The sequence below is a fragment of the Colossoma macropomum genome, unplaced genomic scaffold (genome assembly GCF_904425465.1).
Source record: "Colossoma macropomum unplaced genomic scaffold, Colossoma_macropomum, whole genome shotgun sequence".
Lineage (NCBI taxonomy): Eukaryota > Metazoa > Chordata > Actinopteri > Characiformes > Serrasalmidae > Colossoma > Colossoma macropomum.
The window spans coordinates 27,248,481-27,263,422 of NW_023494788.1; the positions used below are offsets into that span (position 1 = coordinate 27,248,481).

The window sequence follows — 14,942 nt, forward strand, 5'->3', positions numbered from 1 at the left end:
AGCTGAGAGAGGGAGAGGGACAGGGACAGGACAAAAAGAGAGAGATACAGCGAGACAGAGCTCAGAAATAAATATAGAGAGACAGAGAACAAAAAGACAGCAAGACAGAGCTGAGAAAGAGAGGTTAGAGAGGAGAGAGAAAGATAGAGGACAAAAAGAGAGAGATACAGTGAGACAGCTGAGAAAGAGGTAGAGAGAGAAAGTGTGTAGGGAGAGAGATAGAGAGAGAGGACAAAATGAGAGCAAGACAGAGCTAGGAAAGAGAGGAGAGAGAGAAAGATAAAGGACAAAAAGAAATACAGGGAGACAGAGCTGAGAAAGAGAGAAAGAAAGCAAGAGGACAAAAAGAGAGATACAGCGAGACAGAGCTCAGAAATAAAGATAGAGAGACATAGAGAGGACAAAAAGACAGCAAGTGAGACAGCTGAGAAAGAGAGGTAGAGAGAGAAAGTGTGTGGGGAGAGAGATAGAGAGAGAGGACAAAACAAGAGCAAGACAGAGCTAAGAAAGAGAGGAGAGAGAGAAAGATAAAGGACAAAAAGAAATACAGTGAGACAGAGCTGAGAGAGAGAGAGAAAGAAAGGAAGAGGACAAAAGAGAGAGATACAGCGAGACAGAGCTTAGAAATAAAGATAGAGAGAGAGATAGAGAGACAGAGAGAGGACAAAAAGACAGCAAGACAGAGATAAGAAAGAGAGGAGAGCGAAAGACAGAGGACAAAAAGAGAGATACAGTGAGACAGAGCTGAGAGAGAGAGAAAGAGGGAGAGGACAAAAAGGGAGAGATACAGCGAGACAGAGCTCAGAAATAAAGAGAGGAGAGGGAGAAACAGAAAGTATGTGAGGAGAGAGAGACAGATAGAGGACAAAAAACAGCAAGACAGCTGAGAAAGAGAGGTGGAGAGGAGAGAGAGAAAGATAGGAGACAAAAAGTAAGAGATACAGTGAGACAGCTGAGAAAGAAAGAAGAGATAGAGACAGAAAGTGTGTGGGAAGAGAGAGTCAATGAGAGAAAGAAAAAAAGCTGAGAAAGAGAAAAAGGGATGAGAAAAAGAGGCACTGAGAAATGGGGAATCGAGGTTGAACAAGAAACTGGATGAGAACAGGAACAACAAATTATTGGGGGTGGTAGGTGTGTGAGTGCGTGTGAGTGATCATCCTGTGAGTGAATAATACTGAATAATGGATAAAGGGCATCTCTCTCTCTCTCTCTCTCTCTCTTTCTCTCTCTCTCTCTCTCTCTCTCTCTCTCTCTCTCTCTCTCTCTCTCTCTCTCTCTTATGGGGGCTGTTTAGAGTGTAGAAAAAATAAGAAAAATCCTCACTATCACCAACAATACTGAAAGGCTGATTAAACATGAAAAGGCTGATTAAACAGTAGCAGGAACAGGAGCAGTTGTTTGTTCATCAAAAGATTGATAAAACAAAATCTTTTTTTTTTCAGATACCCCTTTCCTTTGTGATGCTGAGCATGCTCTTATTTTGTAAAACTCTGCCTTCTTGTTACAATGAAGTGGCTTCCAGATGTGCTGAATGGCCCCTCACACACCTCTCTCTTAATCTCTCTCTCTTTTTCTCATACACACATCTAGCCTACACTAAAGGTTTACCTCATACTGGTGTAAAACTGCTGGCCTCACGTGCTCTTCTTGATTAACGATTATCATATGATCTGGAAAGTACAACAACTCTCTTATTCGCATTGTGGGAAATGTGCATTCTTGAGGTTTGGATGAAGTAGACGTTCGACTGTATTTGGCATATGCATAAACTATGACACAAAAAAAGAAGATATAAATTTGCACAAGCAAATAGACTTAAGTTATTAACACTATAACTGCATATAGTAGCCATTTAGAAAAGCAGCAGGGCACCCGCTTTCAGAAGCAGGACTTGACGCTGTCACATGTCATCCCCACAACAACAGTGCTGTGGGAGTGAGGGTTTCATGGGTTTCATGAACGTCTACAGCTTGGTCTGAGAATTCACACAAAACAAAAAAATTCTCTGGGCAACTGAATGACCACAGGCATCACATTGTTCTTTGGTTATACAACCACTTTACTGTGGCCAGTAAAGAAAAGGCAGTTATTACAAGAATTGAGGAACTACTACAACTGTTACAACCGTTTTATATGTTATTTGTTGTGTTATGCAGTTCTGTTGAGCAGTATAAAATAACAAAATTTTGACAGAATTCACAATTTGACATTGTTTTTGTTCATCAGTGTTATTGTACTACAATACCCTCCATGTATTATGCAAGAAAATCATACAGTCATTGGGAATTACTGTGGTGTCAACCAATCCTGACTGCTAACTGTTGGCTTATAAATACAACCAAGCTACCATTAATGTCAAACACAATCATAAAAAATGCATAGATAGCCAGGTAGGTACCTTGCAATATTTAGCATTTACCTTGTTGTCCTCCTTCTCATCAGTCATTTTTATCATTTGAGTAATCCATTCTCTACATTGTAATGATGATTTGGGCACAGTTATCACAGTGAAACTGCTTAAATGGAGGCAGGCTATAGAAATCTGCCTCCATTTTGCCATCTAACAAAAATTCTTTGTAATCAAATATGCGTTCTGTAAAATCAAATATAATGTAATTTGTCACCGTAGTGATAAATACTGCCATCTTACCCAGCCCTAGGCTGAATACTGATGCTAAAAGCTGGTGTATTCTTACCTACATCACTTTCCTATTATAGCACCATGTAATTTGCAGTAGAGATAGCTAATGAAAGTATATCTAGTAATAAATGCACCAGCTAAGACACCAGGGCTGCATATAGACCACATTATCTATTCATTATTACCATTTGCACATCTGTGTCAGCCTCCTGATGAAAATGAATCTCCTGAGGGTAGGGGGTGGAAGAGCCAGTTCACTTTCTGAGTCTCTGTGCTTAATTAAAATGGGTCAACACACTGCCCACACATGCCTGCCTCTCAGTCCTGATGACCTTAAGGAAATGATTCAAGATCTTTCACTTTTTCACACATACTGGAGTCCTGAAAGAATGATGGGCTGGACAGTTTCAAGGGAAGTGATGTATCTTCTTGGTGCAAGAGGGCTTTACAATGAGTCAGCAATGTCTATGGTAATTCACTTCAAATTAGTGTCAGTGGTCAAGGCATAGGTGATCTCATCTGAGGATGAAGAATGTCACTGCCAGCTATTTAATCTTGGAGTACAGAAATATTTAAGAGGACAACAGAGACAGCTGATGGACCATGGCCAGTATATTTGAATTAGAATAAATGTAGTGTACACACAGACAGGTGATAAAGTCTGATTGTCTTATTAAGACAATAAAGTGTCTTAATAAGATTTCCAGCCACCACAGACTGCCAGGCCAGCTTCAGTGTGCCTTAGCTTGGATTCTGCCAGTCTCTAGAATTGTACTGGAGGGTTGCAGTGCCTTTCTTGTAAAATATATTCCCTCACTTGGTGTTGTGATGATGGGGCTGGAGAGCACTGTGTCCTATAGGTGTTCAGCTTGGCTCAGATCTAGTGACTGTGATGGCCATAGCTTCTGATTTACATATTTTTTTCCTATTCATCAAACCATTCAATGATGCCTCATGCCTTGTGGATGGGGGCATTGTCATTCTGGAAGTAAATGTTTCATCACATGATAAAGGTCATCAGCTGGGATATTTTTGTATTGATTTGCAGTGATGCTTCCCGCTAAGGGGACATGTGGTCCTAAATCCTGCCAGCAAAATGCCCACTCACCCACTTGTGGAAAATATGTTGAAGGATGACTTATCTGACCATATCACTTTTTTCCATATCTCTGTAGAGCAGTGCCTACGGTTTTTACACTAGTGAACTCTCAAATGTGCATTCTGCAATCTTACTATAATATTAGTCATGGACAGACTGCTCTTGCTGACCCAATCTATTCTTGTCCTGCATTGACATTCTCAGTCACCTGAGGAAGAGTTGCTCTTCTGTTTTTCCTAATATATCACTATTACAAGAGCATCATGGGAACTGCACATATGCTTTCGACCACAGTTTCCAGCCCTATTTACTGATGTCTTTCCCACAGATTTGAATGCAGTAGTTACTGCAGTCACTGTACATATTTAAATACTAGCCAGTAGAGCAGTCTTTGTGACTGAAGCTCCTGCCATTCGTGAGCCCTTGTTTTAAGTTACTTAGATCTTTTTTCCAAAATCGGGTCAGCTAGGCCTGCTCAGCATTTGTATACATTCCACAGAGCATGGTAAGATGTTAACTGTATAATGGTATCATGCAATACACCCGTCTGGAAGCACTCAGAAATGCTCCAAAATTGCTAAGAATAAAATCTTTTTACATTAACTTACATTAAAAGTAAAGTCTGTGAACAGCTTTGATATAGTAATTCCTTCATTTTACTCATCTGCAATTCTGATAATCTGCAATTATCAGACTAATCTGCAATTCTGAAATCTTATTAAAATGCAATCAGTTCACAAAGACAACAGTAAATCTTTCAGTTCCAGTTTACAAGGCCTTTGTACTCAAGATGGAAAACAGCATAATCAAATATAAAAATGAATGCATTGGAATTCGAGCCATTCTGAGGCCCAATCAACACCAACACTGAGACTGATTACTAAGTAATGCACTTTTTTGATTTTAACCTTTCTGGAGAGGAAAACACAGTCCCTCTCAGGTTTAACAGAAACCAAACCTCCATACCCCATGTTGGAACACTTTATTTCAACGTTTCCATGTTGGTATAAATGTGTGTGTCATTAGTCTCAACATATGCAATATTTCTACCAGATACTTGTTTTTTCTGTTTTTTTCTGGATTTTCCTGTGCATAGACTGTCTTGAATATCCAGCTGGGTCACAGTTCAGTTACTGGTTGGCTGCCATTTAACAAAACATGCATGTAATGAAATACATTTAACATATAGATACAAATACATACTCAAATATATTATACTCAAGTATATTACAATTGTTCAGAATTATCTGATTTGTGATGGGTTTATTTATTTATTGATTCATTTATTTATTTTTAACACTTATGACTAATTGATCTAACTAAATCTGTGTTAGTGCTAATGTTGCATCAAAAATGTGATGTCAGAGTTCTGTAGAGTGACACCATTTATTTCCTGAAGGGTGGCACTTTGCTGTGCTACACTCAGATGTGTGGCAGTAGTCCAGGCCATGTGAGTCTTGAGCAGCCTTTTGTGGTCTGCAGTACAACAAAAGACACACAGTACATTACATTAGAGTCTTACCTTCGCAAACCCACCAGCCACACATTTATCCTGCGGTAAACAAATGAATGACTTCATAAGGGCAGTGTAAGAAGTCTCTCTAGAGAGAACGTAATATTTATGTCTTGACACAGTGAGTAATCTCAAAGAAAAAAGTGAAGTAAAACCACCTGGACATTGTACATCATTTGTTTCAGATAAAAAGAGGCAATATGTACTTTCTTACAGGTGGCCATAATATCAGTACAAAATTAGATTCATTAAATTACAGAATATTATGAATAAATAATTAGACATGTGATTAAATAAATAGAGGCTTTTATATCATATTTCTTGGTCACAATATCCATTTTCCACATGAATGCGTAAGAGATGCTTTCCATTCTGTGATATTACAACAATATTTTTTTCTATACATTAAACTATAATCATTGTTTTTAATGATCAGCATCAGATGTGCCTTAATGAAACTCATAGTTGATATCTGTGTGAACACAGTAGCCAGAACAACCTGAAAACCCTTGTTTTTTGTGTGTTATTTCAGCCAAACACTACAAACTGGTTTGGTCTTCAGTTTTGAGTTTTTTGGTCTCTCCCTGTTCAAAGACACAGGAGTCTGGTCTTTTATGGCTGAAAATAACTGACTGGCGGCATTGCAGAGTGAACAGATATCCTATAAGGACAGACTTTCCTGTAAGGTATAGCTTAAAAATTGCTGCAGTGGACAACAGCATTATGAGACATAAAACAGAAAAGACTGCACATTCCACAATTTCTCAGATGGAATATAGAGTGACATGTAACACACATGAACTGGCAGGTTTATTTACTTAAGGGGGAATTAGGATGATTCCAAGAGCCCAAAAGAAAATTGGGCCCACAGCAATTGTACCTTTTTTTGCACATAATATTTAGGCTCACTAAAAAATTCTTATTTGAAACATAAAATTAAAGACTAATTTTAGATACAGTGATGCATCTTGGATTCTGTCACTCCTCCAGTGACCCCCTTCATGTAAACACTCAGTGATTTATCCCAGTTATGGTCTGTAAGAAGAACGAGACAATGAAGATGCCACCAAAAGCACAAATCAAAGCTGCGTTTAGCCTTGACCAAACAGAGCATAATGTTGATTTAAACTGAAACGGTGGTGCATTGAACGCACTGTTATGTTATGCAAGCATCGCATCTATGGCAGCTAAGAAGGGCGTTCTTGGTGTCGTTTTCAAAGAATTTTCAAAGCCTGATTTAAACTTTAATAAAATTCTTATGACAAACATCTTATATCGTATATATTATATTGTGTACACCAAGCTGCATGTGTAGAAGGCTTTATTTACAATCCATTGTATGTGGTGCCTTTTTAATACAGCAGGGTTTATATACATATATATATATATATATATATATATATATATATATATATATATCGCTGCTGATTGAGTAACCCTCTGACACCCATCAAACAAGAGAAAACGCACATCAAAGCCTGTTGCACACCGTTCCGACGAAACATGTCATTCAACCTAGAAACCGTAGCAAAATGATGCACAACGTTTTGAATGTGCACCAGGTGCACCAGGTTTACAAGAAATGTCAGGTAAAAGGAAGAACAACAAAAACCAGAAAGACACAGTGGCAAAAATGACTACCACCGCACCTGATCAGAATACATAAAACAATGTTAAATGTGACTTAACATGAATAACTATACTTCATATTAATGGATACAACATTAATTTGGAAAGATATTACTCTTCTTTTTGAGGCCTCTTTTTCTTGTTCTTTCTTGTTCTTTTCTTGTTTTTTTCTTTAGTACATCTAAAAAAGACAAAGATGAAAGATTCATTACATCTTTTACAGCAAAGACAAAAACACACCAGACTCTGTCTTCACTTATTACATATAAATGAAATCCTGTGAAAAATGGAATTTCATTACTTGTACTGGGTCCATTCACTCCAGGGGGAGTTACACAGGTCATCCTGTGCTCTCACACACACTGTCACCCCCTTTTTCAGTGGCCAGTGCTGATCCTGGATGAGGTTCACCTGAAGTTAAACAAGACATACATCATGACAATGAAAGCTTGTTTTAGAGTAGGAATGTGTGGACTCGCTGACATTTGGCAATGTATTGTTTGTGTTGAGAGCTAGAGTTAGCTAGTTGCTAGGTTTGTGCTCTACTAATATATTGTTTCCCTAATAGCGTCTGTAGGAAATGATGGCAAAACCTTTGATGATTTGCGGGTGGAGCAGTTGCAGTCACTTTTCCTCCCACAGCGGATCTCTTTCACTTGGAAGGTCAGACGAAAGTAGGAGATGGGGATGTTCCAGGTGTCTGGGTACTGCAGCTCCAGAGTATTATTCTTCCTTTTGACACGCACCATGTCCGGCCTCACTGTGGACAGAGACACATGGCTATGAGCAGAATCCTCTTTCATTCAAACTACTGTTCTGAAAATGCATCATTCTGCTGTATTACTGCCAACCAATTGGAGTTTTCCCTTTCATTTTTGTAGTTTTTGAAGTAAAAATCCTTTGAAATCAAAGGATACCAGAGTTTTACATTATATAGTAGTCCATTGATGTCTTTGTTCTTTATCTGAAGCATACAATTGATTTCTGGGGGCTTTTTTCTTTGTAGTTACACTTAAAATAGAAGACAATGGGCAGTTGCTTCCACTTCTTTTATACATATGTTTAAATTCTAGGATCTTTCTGTTGTTTTTCCAAAAAAAGTTGGAACAGTGTGCAAAATGTAAATAAAAACAGAATGCAATGATGTGCAGATCATGTAAACTCTGTATTTAATTAAAAATAGTATGAAGAGAACATTTCAGAAACTGAGAAATTTTATTGTTTTTTGAAAAAATATATGCCCATTTTGAATTTGATGCCAGCAACACGTTTCAAAAAAGTTGGCAAAGGGGCATGTTGACCACTCTGTGGGCGTTTGGGAACTGAGGAGAGCAATTAATGTAGTTCTGAAAATGAAATGTTTCCCTGTTCTTGCTTGATATAGGATTTCACCTGCTGAACAGTTTGAGGTCTTTTTTGTCATATTTTCCACTTCATAATGCATCAAATGCTTTCATTGGTGGCAGGTCTGGACAGCAGGCCGGTTTAGCAAAACCTGCATATGCCATTTAGCATTAATGGTGCCTTCACAGATGTGCAAGTCACCCATGCCATGTGCACTAATGCCCACCAATACCATCATGGATGCTGGCTTTTGAACTGTGTGCTGATAACGACCTTAATGGTCCCTCTTTAGCCCAAAGGATGCAGCTTCCATGATTTTCAAAAAGAATTTAAAATTTTCATTCATCAGACCACAGTTTACTTTTCCACTTCACCACAGTCTTATCTTATATTTTTCAACATTTGAAATATTGTCTTTGTACTATTTTCAATTCAATATAGGCGTTAAATGATTTACACATCATTGCATTCTATTTTTATCTACATTTTGCACAGCATCCCAACTTTCATGGAAACAGGACCATACTAAGCACAAGAAAGCACATCAAAGTTATTTGTCCAATGTGCTTGACCATATACTACATGTGTCACCAAACAAGATTAGATTGAAAAGTACTGGACTTTTTCCTTAATACTGAATTATTTAATTATTCAAAGCTAAGCCCTTTCCTTTAATCCTGCTATATATGAGACAAACCATTCGGAACGCTTGTTCTCAAAGTGTGTTTTGAATCATTACCTATGTCTGAAATTTGAAACCGTAGATAATAGGTTTCCACAACGTAGTTGCTTCGGAAATAAATGGTCAAATTGATGTGCTCCAGCTCCTCGGCATAGGGGCAGTATTCGTGGTCCTGACATGTAATGCTCTGTCCACTGGAGTTCAGGCTGCAGCTGACGTTTCCTCCACTGTAAGATCTGTAGTTAAATCATGGATTGACACTGTTTTCATAATGAATCAGAGGGTAAATGCAGTCTTCTCTAAAACCTACTGTCATTTAACATTCAGACAAAGTAATACACACTCAAATAGGATTAAAGATAGCATAAACAGGACAAAACGCAAGGAAGAATACAAAAGGAAACAATAGAAAAAGACTCAGAAATTGAGCCTTGAAGTGGTTATAAGATGGAATTTCTGAATCTCAGTCCTGGACACTTTGTTAAGGAGCTTAAGGTGTACTAAAGTAAGGAAAACAAAAACATGCAGAACAGAACAGATTATCTCACCGTACTGCTTTAATAAGTACAACTTTTCCAGCCCTTTTTTCATCCCAGGTCCAGGAGCACTGAAAAGAGCCACTGTAGTTGTTTGTTGAACAGTGGACATAACCTTGCCAACAAAAATTAAAATATAGCTTAATTGAATTCAGCTTTATTTCTATCTCAGTTCTTGAGAAAGCTCAGTTTTCTTGAGAATTCTAGCAAATGTTTTCAGTGCAACTGCAAATGATATTTTCATTGCTTTGTACTTCTACTTGCTCATTTGTGCAAAACAACTAAATGTTTTTAACTTTTATGCAATTACACAAGGTTTAAACCTATATTCAAATTTACCTTTCTCCGGTATCTCTTTAATAATCTTCTTGTAGGGCCACCGCACCAGTACCAGAGTGTGGTTGAGGTAGGAATCATCTGTGCTGTAACAGGTGTATCTACCTCCCCGCCTCTCCTCCACGGTCACAAGTATTCTGTTCCCTCGCTCCTGCAGCTTCTCTCCGCTCTCTCTCCTCCATATGATGTCCTGACCCTCAAAGGCCTCCCCACACATCAATGGAACCTGTACCTTGCTACCATATTTGGCCATATCCTCATCCACAACCAGCTCTGGCATTGAAGTAGGGGAGAAGAGTATGCATAAATGGGGCAAAAAAAGCTGAGAAATTCAAGACACAGTACTCTGGTAAGGCCTTCAAATTTGAAAGAATCGAACAATTTTTCTCCCTTTGCCTTTTTCACAAAAGAAAAATATGCTCAATTAAATCATTCGGAGTGATGGGAAATGCTGCATTCTCAAGAAAGAACTCAGATTTCTTTGCAGTGGTGGTGATAGGAACCAGGGGTCATGATGTCTATAACTTTACAAAATGACCAGTAAACCTGTATGTGTTATCTGAGGTTTTATATGCAATGTTTTTAATGATAAAACAATGATAAATCTGGAAAACTAATTCTTTGGGTACTATTTTGTCTTATAACGCCATGAATGGATTAAAAACAAAACAAAACAAATGTTCACGTAATCATTTTCTGTGAAAGAAGCTTTTGGAGACTCAATATTCTGGATGTTCCATTCTTATCATCATCGCTTCAAACAATTCTAATGCTGAAAATGTCTCTAAAACGGAGCATTTCACATAAAAAACACTATGAATGATGATTCTGATGATTAAATTATACCCTACAAATCTCCCCTATAGAAATAGGTTTTAAATATTTTTTTAAACTGCTCATCAGACATTTTAATTAATCATCTTTGCATGAAATTCGTTAGTTACTTTACTCGTTAAACCGACAAAACGTCTGATGTGTTTAGTATTTTTATGACAGCATTCTATCCCTTTCCACCACTGAAAATATAGACCAGTGTAGAATTAACCTTGGATTCAATAATAAAAATACTTCATACAAACCATTTGGTTTAAGAATCCAGTAACTTTCAGCCACTTTAATGGATCCCGTTGTGGTGTGTGGAAGGACGAACAGGACTTGAAGTACAAGTAAAATCATCTATTGAAACAAAGGCCAAGAATTTAAACACGTGACACACCTCAGACGTTGCTCGTCTTAGCTTTAACTCAAATAGGTCAAAATTAAGAAGGATGGGCCTGTTATCTATAAGCATAATTTTAATCTGATTCTCACTGTCTTCTACTCTCTCAGATCACAGAGGTGAAATTTGAAATGGAAAACTAAAAGATAAATGCAGTAATACTAGAGACTATGTAGACCTACCTTTAATGAATGTTCCAAGATCAAAGAGCTCAGCCAGCCTCTTTCATTCTGTTATGCATACAGGCCAGAGCTTTTTAAATGAAGTATGTCAGGAGGCCAGAAATTCCCCACCCATGAAAAGTACAGCTCAAACAGGTCAGAGGAACTAACATAGCTCCAGCACCACTGGAACCAAAGGATCCCAATATCATCATCTTTCTCACTTCCACCAGCACAACACTTCCCATAGCCCCAGGGGCTACCCCGCTTTCACATATTTGTCTGTTCACATAAACAAAAGAGCCTTTTTGTGATAGCATAATACGATGACTGAGCTTTTTATGACCCCTAGGTGTTTTTTTCTGGGTGTCCCAAAGCTCTTTCCAAATAAAAGAAAGAAAGAGAAAGGAATCTGGTCATGTATTTTGGCTATATCAGGAATGTTTGTTTTTAAGGTCTGGTGGTTATCTAGGTAAAGTGTCCTTCTTATAAACAGTAAGATGCTGTTTCACCAAGCAGTATTGCTTCCATGTTTTCATGCATACCTGTATTGCCCCTCCTCTTCAGGTTTTTCCACTGCAGTAACACCACATCTTATATGGGGAACTTCCCTTTTTCTCTTGGATTATGTAATCCAGTGTTTTATCTAGTGCTGGCCCGCCAATCATAATACAAACAATGAACCCACAAAGGAACTGCTGAGCTTAACATATGATAGCAGACACTTTGACATAATGAACTTCTGGTTTATGACACTTTGGGGCAAATAAAGCTCCTGTGTTTGTTGTGTAATGTACAGAATCTGACAAACAGCTTTCCACTGACTGACTTTCTAATAGTGATGAAATAAGCACTCAATCACTCAGAAGCAGACACTGTGCAGAGCTGAGAAAGCAAAAATGAAGGTTAAAAGTTGGGGTTCTGCTACTTTATTTAGTTTTTGACAGAAATACTAAAATAATAGTCGATTATTTTCGACTGTTGGGTGTTCATAATAAGAACACTTTGAATGGTATATTGCCACTGTTTAGACTTTAGGTTTGCCTTTGTGTTTGAATGAATGCCTAGCCAAACTGAAACTGCATTTGCGCAGTAGAGCAAAGTGCTCTGTCCTGAATGGGTTTGTAATTTCAGTCATGCACTCAGCATCGGATCTCTGGTGGAAATTATAATATTAATATATGAATGTAGTTGAAACTAGAATACAGACATTTCTAGTTGAATGTCATTGCTGTTTTGTGTTCAGACAACAAGATAATTATTGCATATGCTTTATTCATAGTAATATAACCACTGATGCCAACATTCAGTCCTATCTTTTCATGAGGCATGTGACAGACTTGAAGAGGAAGGAGGTCATGCTGATTTGGTCATTTCATATGCTTGGACTGGAATGCCAGCTGGAATATTGGCTGAGGAATTTTACATGTTGCTCTACATTATTGTCTGTAGAGTGAGGTAAGAGATGACAACAGCAACTTACCACACAAACACTCCAGACACACCACAACAATAACAGCGTTTGATTGTTAAGCCACATCTGAGGTCTGCCGCTTATTAAGAATGGAGAAGAATGACAGTCATTTAGTTTTTATTTCCCTTTCCATATTGATTTGTGCATCTTTGATTGAAAAACAAATGTGGACCTATAACACCAAAATTTATTCACAGCAAATATAGACTGTTCAGTATAAATCAATGTAAAACTTATAGAGCATATATATATAGAGCGCTGATCTATGGTCCATACCAGTGTTTCTCAACCCTGGTTCTGGAGGCCCACTTTCATGCAAGTTTAGAGCTTTCCCTGCTTTAACACATCCTCTTTAAGTCGATAATGAGCTGTGAACAAGCTGATTGGTTGGATAAGGAGGGTTGGGAGCAGGGAAAACGCTAAAAAGTGCAGGGCATTGGGCCTCCAGGACCAGAGCTGAGAAACACTGGTCTATCCTAAAGTGCAAGAATACTGAGTTAGGATCAGCACCTCAATTAATATGAATGCCTTGTAGGAAAGATAAAAAAAAATGTCCTAGCATTTCAGTTAGTATAAATGTTCACATTATGTCATTATGTAATCTTTAACAACTGCTTGCCTGAAAACACCATCATATCATTGTTGTATAAAAAAACATACAGAAGAAGGCAAAAACATTCTTATCTTTTAATGCAAGCTAAAGGCCAAGTCTACTATTCTCAAGATTTTCCTTAAACATCGTCTGGCAGAGAAAGAATAATGTTCGTCTTTTCTGTTGCGATTTTTAAAAATTTTCTCCGTCGTTTTCTCAGTTGAGTTGGGCAGGACTAAATTTGGCACGTGACATCAGATCTACCAAAGTATCAGTTGGAGTTAGCAATACGTACAGGTCAGCTACTCTCGTTCCTCTCCCATAAAGACATAAAGTCATGGCTGTCCTAAAGCTCTGTGTCCCAGCCAAAACTCAGAGCAAGCTGGTTATTTAAGCTTTTCTACATTTTTTTTATGACACTTGATATGTTAGTTTACTATTACACTAGCTACCACCCAACATCAAGGCTTACAATGTTACTCTCAAAATTGTAATTTACATGTGTGGCGCATATTAAGGCACTCAATTTTTCCCACAGTGTCAGCAAATATCACAGTGGCAACTCATTATGGGAGCTTCAGTTTCAGAACTCATAACGTGTGTGGCTTCAGTTTCAGAATCACGGTCCAGCAGTTAGCTAGCTAGCTATAGGTTACAGACATAATACTAGTGCTGGGCATTCAAATATTGGACACAATATGTCTGCAATATATATGTCATTAGATAAGTTCTTGAATATTAGCTGCTCAGTGTAGTTAGATCTCTAAATTGACCATCAGACAGCTTGTTCTCCATTTTGCACTTTTTACTGACCATTCAGAGACCGGCCGAACAGAGAGAAGTGGTCTTTTTTCCTGCGGGAGATGTTCTTGTTCTTCTTTCATCATTGCCATTACCATCGTTTCCTTTGCCAGGGAGATGCCACTGTTAATCATGAGATCTGACACACTCACACAGTCCTGAGCAGGCAAGCAGCTCAGAATTTTTGGAGCATTTATCTACTATTAAATTATATTCATTTATGTCTATATATTTCTTGAATACAACACTGGTAAGCACTTTTCTGTGGCATATCTTTATGATATTTATATGAATATATATTGTTTTATTGTTTCCTTCATTATGAAATTTTCACAAAATGTAAAGAACAGCTACTTTCATTCGTCATTCGTAAAATGATCTACAAAATAAATGTAAAAAAATATGGAAAAACAGTTTTTTTTGGACAGCACTGATATGTTGGTCCACAATATTCTTGCTCTGAGACAGTTTCGAACAGGTCTGCCCAAAGTGGGGCCTGTGGGCCAAGGACATCTGCCCAAAAAGTGGGTGGGGCCCACCAGAAAGGCAAGGTGTGTGTAAGGTAAATGTGGGTATTTTAAGAATGCGGTTTCTAGCTGGCCCCTGGCCCACCACAAACATTGCATTTAGGTTACCCAAGACACAAAGTTTGGACATGCCTTGGAAGTACAAACCATAGTCTCTATGTATTCTAGTTTGGGTCACTCAAGATTAAGAGCCAGAGGGTTAAGAGGGTGTTGCTTTCTTTCTGGGGTGTACATACAGTAGAGTAAGAGTCTTAGTTATAAGGAGTTTGAGATGTTTGCCAGGGCCTGAATTTAGACGTAAGAGGAGACCAAGAAAAAGAAGAATAAATAGGTGGAGAAGAAAGTTCCAAACAATGAGAACAATACATTTCCTATTGACCACTCTTGA

At 38.0% G+C, this 14,942-nt stretch overlaps 1 protein-coding gene across 1 annotated transcript; it reads right to left on the reverse strand.

The window, feature by feature from the left end:
• Positions 1–6,993: 6,993 nt before the first annotated feature.
• Positions 6,994–11,208, reverse strand: il12ba (interleukin 12Ba). Its single transcript, XM_036567875.1, has 8 exons — positions 11,182–11,208; positions 10,860–10,956; positions 9,784–10,053; positions 9,457–9,559; positions 8,966–9,144; positions 7,476–7,642; positions 7,184–7,293; positions 6,994–7,063 (listed from the first exon to the last, which is right to left on the reverse strand). Exons 2-8 carry the CDS (start codon positions 10,954–10,956, stop codon positions 6,994–6,996), a joined length of 996 nt encoding a protein of 331 aa, XP_036423768.1. The 5' UTR covers positions 11,182–11,208.
• Positions 11,209–14,942: the final 3,734 nt, after the last annotated feature.

Bases quoted from the DNA above. Each gene is read 5' to 3' on its own strand.
- il12ba (XM_036567875.1), bottom strand. From the start codon at position 10,956: ATGATTTTACTTGTACTTCAAGTCCTGTTCGTCCTTCCACACACCACA. The intron at 7,294-7,475 runs GTTTTGCCATCA...GTTTAACTTCAG, and splicing joins CCACCCGCAAATCATCAAAG to GTGAACCTCATCCAGGATCA. The intron at 7,064-7,183 runs GTAATGAAATTC...TGTCTTTTTTAG, and splicing joins AGTGAATGGACCCAGTACAA to ATGTACTAAAGAAAAAAACA.